The sequence below is a fragment of the Bidens hawaiensis genome, unplaced genomic scaffold (genome assembly GCF_021521415.1).
Source record: "Bidens hawaiensis isolate Kalapana, Puna unplaced genomic scaffold, B.hawaiensis_p1.1 tig00018570_1, whole genome shotgun sequence".
Lineage (NCBI taxonomy): Eukaryota > Viridiplantae > Streptophyta > Magnoliopsida > Asterales > Asteraceae > Bidens > Bidens hawaiensis.
In genome coordinates this window covers 66,030-82,109 of record NW_027492812.1, presented here as the reverse complement: position 1 = coordinate 82,109, position 16,080 = coordinate 66,030, and the positions used below count along the sequence as shown (strand labels likewise).

The 16,080-nt window shown below is 35.6% G+C and overlaps 1 protein-coding gene and 1 non-coding gene across 2 annotated transcripts; both read left to right on the top strand.

Moving 5' to 3' along the window:
* Positions 1-1,290: 1,290 nt before the first annotated feature.
* LOC143556406 (DEAD-box ATP-dependent RNA helicase 18-like) lies at positions 1,291-6,704 on the top strand. Its single transcript, XM_077045733.1, has 11 exons — positions 1,291-1,604; positions 3,157-3,393; positions 3,472-3,723; positions 3,811-3,890; positions 3,987-4,092; positions 4,631-4,744; positions 4,840-4,938; positions 5,326-5,415; positions 5,486-5,592; positions 5,664-5,807; positions 6,328-6,704. The coding sequence occupies exons 1-11, from the start codon at positions 1,335-1,337 to the stop codon at positions 6,596-6,598; spliced, it is 1,770 nt and encodes a 589-aa protein (XP_076901848.1). The 5' UTR covers positions 1,291-1,334; the 3' UTR covers positions 6,599-6,704.
* Positions 6,705-8,662: 1,958 nt separating this feature from the next.
* Positions 8,663-8,735, top strand: TRNAK-CUU (transfer RNA lysine (anticodon CUU)). The gene has a single exon. It is a non-coding gene; the product is annotated as a tRNA-Lys (tRNA).
* The last annotated feature ends 7,345 nt before the right edge of the window (positions 8,736-16,080 follow it).

Genomic DNA, 16,080 nt, shown 5'->3' with positions numbered 1-16,080 from the left:
TCTTTTCTTGTCTTTTTGCTCTTTTGGTTGTTGCTACCATAGTTACCACTTTATGCTAGCGATAGCTTACTACTATCATTATTGATATTTTTGTATGGTTTTTGTTTGATTTTATTAGCACATTGTATTTTGTTTGGATCACTATACTATTCACGTAAAATAAGTTTTGGAATCGGGGATCTTAGTGGGAGTAACATTTCTATCCATTAATGTAGAATAAAGTTCTGCCCTCATCCCACTTTTCTCATGCCTCACCACTAGATGTGTTAACAATGATCACCACTAATAGAACAAATTTCCACTATTACTACTAATGATTACCACTTAAAAGAATGATGTTTAGTTTCCATGTAAATTTTCGTCAACAATGCAAATTTAAATCAACTTCCAATACTATTCAACAGGGCTATGCAAATTTAATCCATCATGAGCACTATTGATTGATTGGACAATGAGATCCCACAAGGGTCTTTGCTCTTGGTCCCCAACTGGGGGCGTGCCCCTAAACCCCTACCAAGAGGGCGTTGTCCCTTTGAATCCTCAGTTCATTGGTGCATGAAATACGAATAATTATCAAAGAGCGTCCTAACTTTTACCAGTGTTTCTTATTTCCCTTTGGTGTTGAGTAAATTCCGACAAATTAAAATATTTTAATAACACAAAAACCACCAAGAATTATATCCATTTTATGATTAGTTATTTCAGTTTCTAGTATGTGGTTTAAGCTAAGATTGAGCCAAACCATGGTTAGCCTGGCTCAGTAATACACGAGCTAGTTCCAAGAGGCTTATAACCACCTACCAAACTGAAAACTTGAGCTCAAAATTGACTCATTTAGTAACCGCCCTTGCTCATGGCTCAACGCGCTAACTCTAAGCGAGAAAAAAATGCAAGTAATCAATGTTGCATATCTTCGTCTCGTCGATATTGTAAACCTTGATAAAAGGACTCCATAAGAAAACAAAAAAACTACATGCAAAGACCGAATGAAAATATTTAGACCAAGTGTACTGGGAGCCATGGAAGATACAAAAGCCCCTAAAGCGTCGGAAACACCCCCTCGGGGCGCTTTATCTTCAATTTCTCTCCAAGCATTTTGTTCAAAACACTCTAAAAATTTTACTAGGAGTACAATGGACAAATAGAATTAAAGAAGATGGCAGCTCCACTACGTTTGGTCATACGGTAACTTTGTAAACTAATTAAACCTTTTCTTATTCTACGAGTACCAAATATTTAAAAAAACAAATTTATAGGTATCCAAAATGAAACGCTAAGCATAACCCCAAACCCTTTTACTTCTTCTTCTCCACCGCCGTTACGTCCGTACAACCATGGCGGCAACCGAACCTTCAAATCCAAACCGTGCATTAACCGACACTCGATTCTCCGACCTCAATCCACCACTCTCCACACAAGTCCTCGATGCCTTATCCGGTTCAGGATTCGAATTCTGCACTCCGGTTCAGGCCGCCACTATACCTTTGCTGTGCGGATACAAGGACGTAGCCGTTGACGCCGCTACAGGATCCGGTAAAACCCTAGCGTTTGTGGTTCCACTTGTTGAAATACTCCGCCGCACGTCTTCTGTTAAACCTCACCAGGTTTGTTCGAGCTCGCGCTCGGCTCGTGAGTTGTTTATATTTATTAAATTAATTTACACACGTTTTTAATTAATTTAATATATTTTGAGAAAATCGTTAAACGAGCTTAAGTTAGACTCGAAATTAATACGTAGTAACTTAAATGAGCCAAAGCTTGCCTTGAGCTTGGGTATGGAGTGTGAAATTAATACGTAGAAAGCTTACATGAAGTAAAGCTTAAATGTACACTAGGCTCATTAAGGCTTAATGAGCCTAAACTAGCTCCACAATTATTGATTTTATTAATGGAATCGAGTTTTTAGCTTAGAAAATTACGCGTTAGGTTGGTTAGGGTTTATGTGTTTCATTATTGAGGAAAACTTAGGTGTGTAAAGGAGAGGAGCCTCGGCTCGTTTTGACATACAAGTGTTTGAGCTTGGCTCACTTCAAGCTCTTTATCTAGATCAAGCTCTGCGGCTCATACGGCATTAATTATTGTTATATAGTTTGAGAAAAACCTTAAGGTGCTGTTTGTTTTATAAGAGGTAAAATGTCTGCAGACATCTGTGGAAGAAGAGGTGGACCAAACATCTGCAGTATGCAAGAAGAAGACTGCTTGTTTTTAAACGTCTGCAGAGTGCTATAATAAACAGAAATTTAAATAAACCGATTCATTATAGGTAACTTTTCTACAAACTTTCTTCAACCAAAAATTAATAATAATCGAACACATGCAACAATAAACAAGCAACAACAACATTCAATATATCAATCCTTTCTACAAACTTTCTTCAACAAAAAATTAATAATAATTGAACAATTACAAGAATGGTGAATATTAAACTAATCATTATACCTAAACTAATAATAAGGTTGAATGTAAGTTAAAAAAATTATCAAATCTGAAAATTATAAATATGAAAAGTACACACTGATATGTTGGATATGCTGAGAAGAGGTTGGAAGAAGTGAGAAGTGGAAGGTCCAAGTCTGCACCAAGAAGAGGGCGCGCAAACATTTTTTTAATGAAACGTCTTTGAAAAAACAAACAGTCTGCAGAGGGCAATGTCTGCGCGTGGTCTGCGCGGCGCAGACAAAAGAGGCCAGGAAGATCTTTTGTGAAAAAACAAACACCCCCTAAGTGAGCCTAAGCTTGGCTCGAGCTTGTGCAATATGTTAACCGAGACGAAGCTCGGCTGAGCTTGGCTGCGTGGTTTGAAATTAGTACATAGAAGTCGAAAAGAGGTCAAACTTAAAAATACACATGGCTCACTAAGGTTTGACGAGCCTAAAGGAGCTCTCCATACAAGGCTGAAGCTTGTGCTAGATAACTAAATGAGCTTTATTTGGGGAGCCCGAGTTCTTAGAAGTTCGTTTTGAGTTTTTTATCGATCTGATATTGAGTAGCTCATGAGCGGCTCGGCTTGTTTCCACTTCTTGGAGAAATGTTAATAATGGAATCCTGATCATGGATTTGATGTTGTAACTTGTTACGAAGTTTTAAATTTATCCAATTGTGAATCTGATTGTTGCAAATTAGGCGGATTAAGGTTTATGCGTTCTTTTGTTGCAGGTCTTGGGGATCATCATATCTCCAACAAGAGAGTTATCATCACAAATTTTTCATGTTGCACAACCGTTCATTTCATCACTTCCAGATATTAAGCCTGTACTCCTTGTTGGAGGAACAGAAGTTAAATCAGACATGAAGAAGATAGAAGATGAAGGAGCTAATCTGTTAATAGGCACACCTGGTAGACTACATGACATCATGGATCGAATGGATATCTTGGATTTTCGTAATCTTGAGGTAATTAAACCTCTGCTACTGTTCATATTATTGTTTCCTTATGTAAAAATGATTGAATAACAAAGTTTTGGTTTACAGATTTTGATTCTTGATGAAGCTGATAGATTACTGGATATGGGATTTCAGAAGCAGATAAATTCTATAATATCTTGCTTACCAAAGCTTAGAAGAACTGGTTTGTTTTCAGCCACTCAAACTGAAGCTGTTGAAGAATTAGCAAAAGCCGGTTTAAGGAATCCTGTTAGGGTTGAAGTTCGTGCAGAAACCAAATCATTAGGTTGTTCTTCTTCGTCAGAAATTTCAAAAACACCTTCTGGTCTTCATATTGAGGCATGTATGCACCCAAAGTTTCATATTTTAGAAATTGTTTCGTATAATATTATTATCAATAAGGTTTTCTGACATTGTAAATTGCAGTTTATTAAATGTGAAGCGGATAAGAAATCGTCACAGTTAGTGGACTTCTTTCTTAAGAATAAGTCTAAAAAGATGATAGTGTGAGTGCGTTTATCATACGGTTTTTGATAAAGAAACTGCTTTATCAGAATTTATAATAACAGGTAATTATGATTTATGAAATGATTTGTGTGCAGGTACTTTATGACTTGTGCATGTGTGGATTATTTTGGAGTTGTACTTCCACGTCTTGCTGCGTTAAAAGGGCTGTCGTTAATTCCCCTTCATGGGAAGATGAAGCAGGTAAGAGTTTTAGGGATGCATTTCGTTAAGCATTTATTGGACAAACTGACTGTTCACGAATGCGTAACGAACAGAACTTCTCGTTTGTGCTTTCTTATTAAGGAAACAGTTTTTTTTGTGTTAGATTTTACTTTTATAAACATATACAAATGAACACACGAAACACTAATGAACACTTGTAAACGTGAAAAGTAGAATCAACTTTTTTAAGATAATAAACTAAATAAAAATAAATAGACATAAAAAGTTAACTTTTTAGTATTATTACCTAGACTTAAAAAGATAAAAAAAAAATATAAAATCCCTTTAATGACTGAATTGTTCACGAACACAATTGAACGAGTGCAGTCTCTGTTCATGTTCATTGGTTTATTAAACGAATGAACGTAAACGAACTTCTCGCCATGAAAGGTTCTCTGAATGTTTGGTTTATTTACAGCCCTAGGTGAGAATGCAGTATGAACATTTATAACCAGTTAGTCACTGAAAAACAACTTTTATAATCTTTTATTTTTAAACTGCATATTATCTTATCTAGTCAGCAAGGGAGAAAGCTTTAGCATCATTTACATCTCTGTCGGGTGGCATTCTTCTGTGTACTGATGTGGCAGCACGTGGGCTTGACATTCCAGGCGTTGACTGCATAGTGCAGGTAAATCATTCAATCAATTGCTTAATTTTTTATTTAAACATAATAACTCAGGATTTTGGATGTACATCATTTACTAATGTTTTATATGTTTGCAGTATGACCCACCTCAGGATCCTAATGTATTCATTCATAGAGTTGGACGGACTGCTAGATTAGGTCGACAAGGAAGTGCCATTGTGTTTCTTTTACCAAAGGTTTTTGAGCTTAATAGTTGTTCATTCATTTTCCTATAGGTGGCAAGATTAGGGGTGTAACTGTGTAAGTGAGCTGAGCTCGAGCTTTGATGAGCTCGGCTTGTTTAACTTGCAAGTGCTTGAGCATGAGCTCAGCCTGTTTAACTTGCGAGTGTTCGAGCATGTTGTTTAACTTACAAGTGCTTGAGCTCGACTCGTTTAACTTATGAGTGCTTGAGGCTGAGCTTGGTTTGTTTACATCCCTAGGCAAAACAGGTTTGGTTAAAATGGATAAACTTTAATACGTGACTAAACACGTCTAGTCGAGTTGGGTTGAAATGAGCCTTATAATTTAAAATTTTGAATTGAGACTGTTAGCTATTTTTTATATTGGTTGATTTCTTATAGGAGGAAGCGTATGTAGAATTTTTGCGTATTAAAAGGATTCCAATAGAAGAGAGTATGTTTTCTGAAGAGGCACTTGATGTGGTTCCTCATGTAAGTATCTCTAAAAACTTATATAAAGACCTTTATACCCTCGTTTTCTAAACACAACTGTTGTGTTCAGTTGCGTGCTGCTGCACAAAAGGATCGCGATGTAATGGAAAAAGGATTAAGAGCGTTTGTATCTTACATTCGTGCTTATAAAGAACACCACTGCAATTTCATTCTCAGGTTATATTTAATAATTTAATTCTTACATGTTTTTATATGTGTCTGATCTTTTTGCTTTTTTATATAATCAGATGGAAAGATTTAGAGATTGGAAAATTAGGCATGGGATATGGTTTATTACAGTTACCTTCAATGTCGGAAGTAAAGCAAAACTCACTTTCTACTGATGGTTTTATTGCGGTTAAAGATTTGAATTTGGAGGAGATCAAGTTCAAGTAAGTTTTTTCATTAGAGTTAATTACATGGATGGTCTGTGTGATATACCCATATTGCAAGTATTGTTTTTAACTTTTAGAAATTACATCTATGGTCCCGAACTGTTTGAAAGTCTAACTCGGATGGTCCTTGATATGGATGGCCAATAGTTATACTAGTTAATTGCATGTGATATGACCAAATTAGCACTTCATATTAAAAAAGATAAAAATAGAATACATTAATTAATAAAGGTGCGTCTCATTTTTATTAATTAATGTATTATTTTATACTTCATAATATGGAGGTAATTTAATCATTTCACACGCACTTAATTGAGAAAACTAACGCTCATCCATTTCAAGGACTATCCATGTTACATTTTCCAGCTATATGGGATTATAGATGTAATTTTTCAAAAACAAAAGACCATACCCACGATTATGACTATACCACAGGGACCATCCGTGCAATTGGGTAATGAAACATATCACATGAACCGGACCATTCATGTAATTTACTCAAATTTTTATTGTTCAGGGATAAGAACAGAGAGAAACAAAGAAAGAAAAACTTGCAAGTGAAGAAAGAGGTGAAGCAGCAAGAAGAAAAAACTCACAAGGGTAAAGATAAAGCGAAGAAACCTGTACCTATCATGAAGAAGCGAACAGCCAAGCAAAGACGAGCTGTACAGTCAGCTGAGGATGACGAAGAACTTACTAGAGAGTATCGGCTTTTGAAGAAACTTAAAAAAGGTGCTATTAATGAAGACGAGTATGCAAAATTAACTGGAACTGAGGATTTGCTTTGAGACTGTGCTTGACCAGTTGTACATTTGTTTGGCGACGATGGCTGGTTGGGTGTAAAAAGTACAAGTTCAGATGCGGTAGCGGGTAGAGAAATGGTGCAGTTTTGAGGTGGTGACTATGATAAAAGTAATCAGTCAAAGAGGTCAACATAGTATTTGTTGTTATTAAGGTTTTGTCATTAGTTTCTTTTTATTAATATTAATTTTATGGATTACTTATGGGAAAGAGAAGAATCGAATCGGGTTTGTACACGACTTGGTTTTTGTTTCAAAGTTTTATCTAAATCACAAAACCATCTCAGGTGTACTTCCAACATAGACATGCTCTACTTCTGTTTATGTTTAGGATTTATAGTTTTAGAAGCTGAAAGAACTTTTGTCAACGTTGGTGCCAACTCATTAGTAGACCTTCAACTTCATGTATTCAGTTTTGACATAGAATGTTTATTGAGTTGTGGCAACTTGGATTCGTATTTGTTTTTGTGTTATTGTTTGATTGAGTTAATTATATGATTGTCTGATTACACCCTTAGTTTAGTGTAGTCAAGGATAAGATTTCATAAACAATGTTGAAAGTTATACCAGTTAAATAACAAAATTATCAAATTAACTATTGATTTTGATGGAGTTGTGTCATGATGGTATGAGGTTTAATGCTAGGAAGAAAAGGCCTATTGAGGCGGTATGTTCTTTAACATGGTGAATGCTAAGACCATCCTCTATGGAGGGGCAACAAGCCCCTTCACGTCATCGTCACGTAGGAACGGGGCTTTGAAGCCCTTCTTCATAACGTCCCATTGTGAGAGAAAAGTTGGATGGCCCACCTCCACCCCCCCCCCCCCTCCCAATCACCTCTATACGGTGTTCGCTCCCCAAATCGCCCCCTTTATCGCCCATAGTGAACAACCTAAGAAGAAAAGGCCTATTGAGGTGGTCTGGTTTTTAATGTGAAAACATCCATCTTTCAACCATCCAAACTAAGGAATAGAGAGCTTTTTTATTATATTTACGTTATTCGTGTTTATGGTATGATCATAAGAACCGTAAAGTTATATTTCTTTGAAAGAGTTGTTAATAAAAAAGTAAATAAGTTACCTTTTTTTTGAACGGTCAACTTGTATAAAACGAAAAAGAAAACTAGCAAGTGCAAGTAATCCTAGAACATACACAGATATAAGAGCATGTTTGGGATTGAATTTGAAAAATGCTTATTGCGTTATTGGTTAGCACCATCTAGAAAATAAAACGTTACCTATGTCAGTGGTTGACTATTTTTAAGGATAAGACAGATATTTTATGAACATACCACCCTCACATTCCAAATCGTGGATCCCTCTTTAATGGTCGTGGCTAGTTTTCTTTCGATATTTTCAATGCTAATCCGATGAAGAACAAAATCCAGATTTTATATTATATTTCATTCATCACCAATTTAATCACCCCGTGATTGTTTTTGAAGATAATTCATCATGTGCATATATATCTTATATCTTATTCAGGAGGTAACGGTTTTTAATTTCTAATTTTCATAAAAATTAATCGGATGAATCATTGTTGGGATCCAACATCGATGCATTCCTCTGGTGAAAGTATATTTAAAGCGTTCTTAATATTATTTGATTGTCTTTTGAATGACAACATTTTTTTTTTTTGTTTGTGACGGATTTGATCACATTCTAGATCTTTTTCCCTTGTTCTTTTCATGAAAACTAGTGCTGTTTGTGGGTTGAACCAGATCGAAAATCTTGTCACACACATGAACTTAACACCACACGTGTATATGATCCTATTGAGTTTGACCATAATTTTTGTTAGATCTTAATACTTTGAAAAAATTTGAATTACATATTATTTTATTTACTTTTTTAGCAATTATGTTAATCTTGGCCGGTTAACTTTCATGTACAAATTTCAACATTAAAATATCTAAATAGTTAAAGCTGGATTAACATAAACACAGACCCATTTAACTGTATGTGTAGAGGTCCGACGCTCTACAGCCAGACCACACTCTGAAATGGACTTTGAACTCTTTTATGAAGTATCCAACTCGACCATATGATAAAAGCCCGTCTAGCTCTGTTGGTAGAGCGCAAGGCTCTTAACCTTGTGGTCGTGGGTTCGAGCCCCAAGGTGGGCGTTTAATGTTTTTGTTACATTTTTATATTATTTTTGTTACTTGGTGTGATTGTAGCTTGTTCTTTGAAACATTTTGTTAACAATCAACAAACAACTAAACTGGAAGTGGTTACTTGCTTTCTGTGGTTACAAACTGATTTTTAGGTGTCTTGCATTTTTGTGGGCTTCTTTTATTAATTTAAGATAAAATTACATAAATTATCCATTATCTTTCATTTAAATTTCACTCGTGGTCCCTTATCTTTAAAATTGATCTTTTTTGTCATTTACGTTTCAAAATCCAACAGCGTTTGTCCTTTTCGTCTAACTCCGTTAAAAATCTTCGTTAAGTCAGATCATGTGCCTTACACATGAGGACAAATTGGTCATTTTACCTATTAAATTAAAAAAAAATATTTTAATAATAAACAAAAACAATAAAAAAAACTTAATTAAATATTTATATTCTCTCTCCCTCTTCTTCTTCTTCCTCCATAGCCACCACCAAGCTTTCCGGCGGCCACCACCAAGCTCTCCGGCAGCCACCGCCGCCGCCGTCTTCTCCGACAAAGTCACCATCTCCAACCCTTCCATCCCCGTCACCATCTCCAACCCTTCCAATCCCCGTCACCATCTTTCACCTTCATCACCACCACCAACCCACCACCATCAACTAAGAAAAACGCCGCCACCACCATCTACAACGGGCACCGTCGTCACCACCGTCTCAAACGGACGCCACCATCACCACCATCTCCGACGAACGCAACCACCACCACTGAACGTAACAAAAAATCTGACTCTCTACCCAGATTTCGACCATAGAGTGTGATCTAAGGTCAATTTTATTCAAACCAATAACCCCAAATCGAGGTGAAGCCGGATCTGAGTTAGATTTGAGTTCAATCTTGCTTGTGGGTTTTGACCAGACCATTGGAAACAACAGATGGCTTCTCCAGCTATGGCTGAGAGCCAAGCCAACCAATTTACGACAGAGATGGCGGCGGCAGAATGAACGGTCTAGGATTCCGCCGTACAACTATTGCAGCGGTGGCGGTCTCTGATGTGGAACGGTGGGTGTGCAAAACGGTGAACAACAAAGGTTGTTAAAAGACCCGACCTATTGGTCTGACGAAGAATGAATTTTCCGGCGAGATACGGTTTTCCGACAAACCCATTTTACTACTGTTTTTCTTGTCACGTTCAACCATACATCAGACCGTGAGAATGGGTTCATGATTGTTCTCCAGTGACTTGGAAGCATCCCGGCAGCAGAAGTAATGTCACACCCCAACCTAAGGCGGAAATGCCGGTGCGTGATCCGATTGCTCACAGCTCGAAGATACTATCATACATATAGATGACAATATCTAATTAATTATTTTGTTCAAATAACACACACAATAATCAAATACAACGAAACAATTCAAATAAATAAATACAATCATTTAAATTCAAGGTTGTCTTCAATATAACCCTAAAGTCTTTCTATGTGTCCATCCTTCAACTTCAAGCAACATGCATATGCGTAGAAAATAGAGTTTTGTCAACAAACATGTTGAGTGAGTTTACCACCAAGTTTTGACACCAAAATAATGTTAATATGATAAATAAGAAAAACGTAATAAAGCGGTAATGAAATCAAACCATAAGCAAATAAGTTGTCGATTAAACCATTGCCAAGCGAATCGGGCGCCGGTAAATCAATCATGAGCAAATAATGAGAATAAGACTGTTGCCAAGCGAATCGGGCGGTGTTCAATGAGAATGAGAACCCAATACATGGGGATATGTCAAGCGAATCAATACAATAACACATAAGCATATAAGTAGATCTGATTTATCACACATAATTACACGTTTGCTATTTTTGATATGTATATATATATAGATATGTATATATAGTATTATATAAGCATATGTCCCCAAAACGTTTATGAAAATCGAGTAAAATAGGGGAATGATAAAACTCACCTTAGATGGAAGGCAAGTGAATATAATTAAGAATAAACGAGTAAACGGATAAGCGAGTCGTCCAATACGCGTCAAACTAGATAACTAATCAGAACCTGAAACTTTGTGATATGAAACTATAAATAAAAACAAACTTAATGCCGCCGGAATCAATCCAAAAGGATGAGTAGAACTCTAGTTATGTTGAATTAAACGTTTAAGCGAGCTTGTACTGACCAGAATCCGAACAGCGAGTCGGAAGTCGGGTTTTGGGAAGTAGCCTTAAAATTACGTTACAAAAATAAAAGTCTTCTGGACCGAACGTTGAATCCGACCGGAAGCATGAGAAAATGCAAAGTCAAACTTGTTGACTGTTTTACCCTTTATCGGGTTTTAAAGCAATTGACCAGTCAACACCCTTCAACCACCGAAATTGATTGAAGTTTATTGACTAGGGAATGTGTATGAACGATTTTACAGTTTACAACTTACCCGGAAAGTGAAAGGATTGATGAGAAACGGAAGTCAAAGGTCCTAAAGCAAGCAAAGTCAACGACCAAGTCTTGTATCTTTAACGAATACGCAAAAACCAAAGGGTTTGGAGATGAGCAGAAGGTAGGACGGCTGGAGTATGATCTTTAGGGTTTGATTAAAGTTTACAGCAGATGGTTATGTCTTGTTTATATAGGAAAACATAAAACGAACTAATTATAGGCTTTTTAGACCGTTTAAGCAAGTAAATACGTTTTAAAGAAAGAATCGTCAAAAGATCCATAAAGATCTGATCTTGGGCAAGGGTAAACGAACTAGAAGTTGTATTTTAGTTATATTATGATTACTTGGTCCTTAATTCACTCAAACATGCTTAAAATAAACGATTTTATGCCTTAAACAAGTTAACGAACGAACTAAAGTTAATGAATCTGTGTAGGTGTCTCATGGCGGCGCGCGACAGCAGGTGGGACGCCGGCCGCGCGGCGCTCCGGTGAACCAAGGGTGGGTTTTGCAATTTTGGCAATAATGGTCCCTATACTTTGTTATTTGGGCATTACTTGAACTAGTTTTAATATAAATTGGTTTTGAACATTGATTGAAGTACAAGGGCCTAAAGTGAATTATTAGAAACTTAAATATTCATAATTACTTGATTTTTAATAACAATAAAGATATAAAAAATGTTTCGTTCGTAAATGAATACAGGTTCGAAAAATCCGAGATGTTACAAGTAACATAGAGAGAGAGAGAGAATTGTATAATATATATGTTTTTTAATTAATATTTTAAAAAAATGGTAAAACGACTAATATACCCTCATGTGCAATGCACATGATTTGATTTAACGAGAAAAACTAACTGGGTTATGCGAAAAGGACAAACGCTGTTGGATTTGAGTGAAATTTGGATGAAATATAAAGAACAGTTTCTGTAATTCTGTCTTAATTTAATTTGCAACTTATTCGCATTTGTTCAATTTCTTAATCAAACAAACCTTTTGCACTATTTTTTTTTTTGGGTAAAGAACCATGAGCAGATAATGAATTTGATGTGTTCAACCTGATGGTGATTTTGGATCACAAATTAGCAATTAACAATATTCTTTTCCACTAACAAAAGATTAAATGTCTAAAAGGTTTGGAAATGAGATTCAAAACTACTAACGAAAACATAAATGTAAATATTAAAAATCTCACTCATTACAAAAACTACTCATAAAGTATTCATGAACCCAAATTATAACTAAAGAAATAGAAAATAAAATAAAATAAAATAAAATAATGTGTTTTTTTCAATTGTCTTCATAAAAAAATCACGTGCAAAATATGCAAATTGGATTTTATTATTCACACCTTTTTATTATTGTCTGATAATAAATCCAATTGAGAATATTCTTGTTGGTGATTTCACCTTTTAAAACCGTTTCTTTCATTGGACATAAAAAAAATTTAATGGCGCTAAGTTTTATCTGAATTTCAATTAGATATTTTAGGGCTTTTAATTAGAAAGAGCATGGAAGTCGATATGTAAAACTTATCTTGAAAAGGTGCTTCATCCAATTAACAAAAATAAAAGTATAAAATTGTGTGTAGCACTATTTCAAGGTAAGTTATACATCAATCTGCTCGAATCATTCTTTCGATATATTAAGCCCTGAGACATCAGTTTGAAATTCGGATAACACTTAACAACGTTAATTTTTTTTTAACCTTAACCAAATGTCCAATGAAAAAAAACTTTAAAAGGTGAGACCATCAATAAAAATATTCTTAGTTAGGATTATTATTGATCAATGAAAAAAGGTGGGGGAACACAAAAATATAACATCTTATCTTATTTTAAATACATATAAACGAAACCTTTAAAAGTTCATTGGTTGCTTCCTAGCCATCGGCTTGCTTTACTTGTAAATGGAGGCTTCTCATGCATTTGACCCGAATTCACGGGTATGGGTCTCACCAAGCCCAGATAGCCCTTAAACATGTTATAACATCTCATTAAATTAAACATTAATCTTACCAAATATTTGATATTAAATCATATAAAATAGGGATATACTGAAAATTAATATTCAGATTAAAAAAATATATTATTTATAATTAAGAAACAATTATATATATAAAAAATAAGCGGGTCGTTGCCTCACGGGTCTCACCAAACCCAGCTAGCTTTTAAACCGGGCTATAACATCTCATTTATATATGAAACCTTTTTCTCGTCAAATCCTAAGTATATTATTAACTTCCTTACAATAAATAAATTAAAATCCAAAAAAATATATAAATACTAGATTTTATCCCCTGTATTACGGGGGCTGTTTTACATTATTCGTTTTTAATATATATATATATATATATATATATATATATATATGGATTTTAATTTTATTTATTGTAATAAAGCTAATAATTAATGTATTTGAGATTTGATGATAAAATGGTTTCACAAATAAATGATATGTATAATCCGGTTTAAAAGCTATCTGGGTTTTGTAATACCCATTACCCGTTTATTTTCTTTATTATAAAATTTTTTCTTAATTATATTATATCTTTTTTTAAATAAAATAGGATATTAATTTTTAACATATCCCTATTTTATAGGATTTTCATATCAAATATTTGATTAGATTAATTTTTAATATAATGAGATGTTATAACCCGTTTAAGAGCTATCTGAGTTTGGTGAAACATTTACCCGTGAATTCGGGTCAAGTGCGTGAGAAGCCTTCATTTACAAATAAAACAATCTGATGGCTTGAGAGAATTGTTGTTTTATATTTTTCGTTTTTTAATATTAATTTTTGAATTTTAATTTTCTTTATTGTAAGAAAGTTAATAATATAATTAGGGATTGGTGATGAAAGTGTTTCATAAATAAATTATATGTTATAACCCGTTTAAAAGCTATTTAGATTTGATGACTCATGACCCGTTTATGTTTTTTACTATAAAATTGTTTATTAATTATAAATAAGGGTTGGATTCAAATAGGAAGAATGATTTTACTATAAAAAGGCTAGGAAGGAGGGTAATTTGGTATTAAAAAAACCCACTTCCATCCACCATCTTGACCCACCTCATTCCTCTTACAAGAAAATACTAGATCTCAGTAAACAACCACTGTTGCCGTGCGACGATGGCCTTATCTCGCCGAAGCTCCACTCTCTTCACCTCCCTCTCCACCAACTCCACCTCCTCCCTCCTCCACCGCTACCTCTTTACCACCGACGACACCGCCACCATCACAGTTGAAACCAGCCTCACCTTCACCATCCAGATTGTTCACCTCGCCGGAAAACACGAGACCTGCAACTTGCCGGAAAAACGTTGTGTTGATTCCAGCGAGGTGATTACGTTCTCAAGCAATGTGGCCGTGTGGACTCAACAGCAGAGGTGAACGGAAAACGACTTTCTTTCAAGATTAATTAGAATTTGGGGACGGTGAACTGTAGTCAGCGACTGATAGAGGTGGTGGCGGCGGGGCGGGTGGCGGTGGTTGTTCGTGGTGGTGGTGGCCGCCGAAATCGACTGTAACAGCATATGCTTTTTTGCCACGGTGGATGTGTTAAAAAAGAAAAACACAATTATCTTGGTAATAGTTTGTGGTGGTGATGATTCGACAGTGACTGTTGATTTCTCTTGGTGATGGTTGGTGCACTGTGGTTGTATGGTCATGGTTATTGAAGGATGAAATGGTGAAAAAAAAAAGGAAAAAAAAAAAAGAATACCACAATATAAAAAATATCATGCTAAAACACAATTAATTAAGGGACTATCTTAAAACGTAAAACACGTAAAACACAATGGAGAAAAAAACATTAAACATTATGTTAAAACACAATTTATAAAATACAATATGATAAAACATAATTTGTAAAACACAATTTAATAAAACACAATGGTCATACCTGTAACACAATGTATAAAAAACCCACTTACGTTTTTTAATTTTTGTAAAACAATATGGTTACAGGTAAAAATATAATTATAATTATTTTACAAAAATTAAAAAACGTAAATTGTGTTTTACAAATTATGATGTAAATGCATGATTGAATAACATACCTCCTAATTATGATTAACCCATGAATTAATGATCTTTAAAAACTACTGGGTGGTGATGCATAATTCAACCCAAGATCTGGATTTTGTTGTTCATCGGATTAGAATCGAAAAATAGCGAAAGAAAACCGGTCACGACCTGCAAAGAGGCATCCACGATTTGGAATGTGATGGAGATTCATTGTGTGGAGATGCTTCGTGTAAAGAGACCTTCACCAGATAATTATAATTATATTTTTACCGGTTTCGTTTTATATTATTCGTTCTTTACCTCCAAAACATGTCGTCTACTCATGATCCAGAAGCTATCGTCGAGGAGTCTGACTTGGATGTCGAGAACCCGACGTCTACGTCCGATAAGGACGATAAGAGCACTGCTGGCGAATGCCAGTGTGCTCTTCCCATCGAGCTTTACCGGTACATCGTCCGGAAGTTCATGCTCGAGCCGTTCGAGCCTGAGTTTCCGGAGCCACACCAGACGGTGTACGATGCCCCAAGGGCAAAATAGGGGTATATACCGCCTTCTTCGTCTATGGGAATCTTAGGTTCCCATTGAGGAAGTTTGTATACCGTGTTCTGGATAGACACGGTGTGCACCTGACGGAGGTACACCCAATGGCGATCGCCAAGATCCGCCATTTTGAGTGGGTGTGCCTCATTCTTGGCGTGGATCCCCACGTCGACCGCCTGATGACCTTCTACTCCTGGAGGTGCATCCAAGGCTGGTACACCCTGGTCACCCGGATCAAGGGTTTGAAGATCTGCGCTACCGAGCGCAGTCTTCGGTCTTGGAAGCGGGAGTTCTTTTACATCTCTGCCCGTGTCGTCCCTATAGCGATGACATTTAAGAACGGG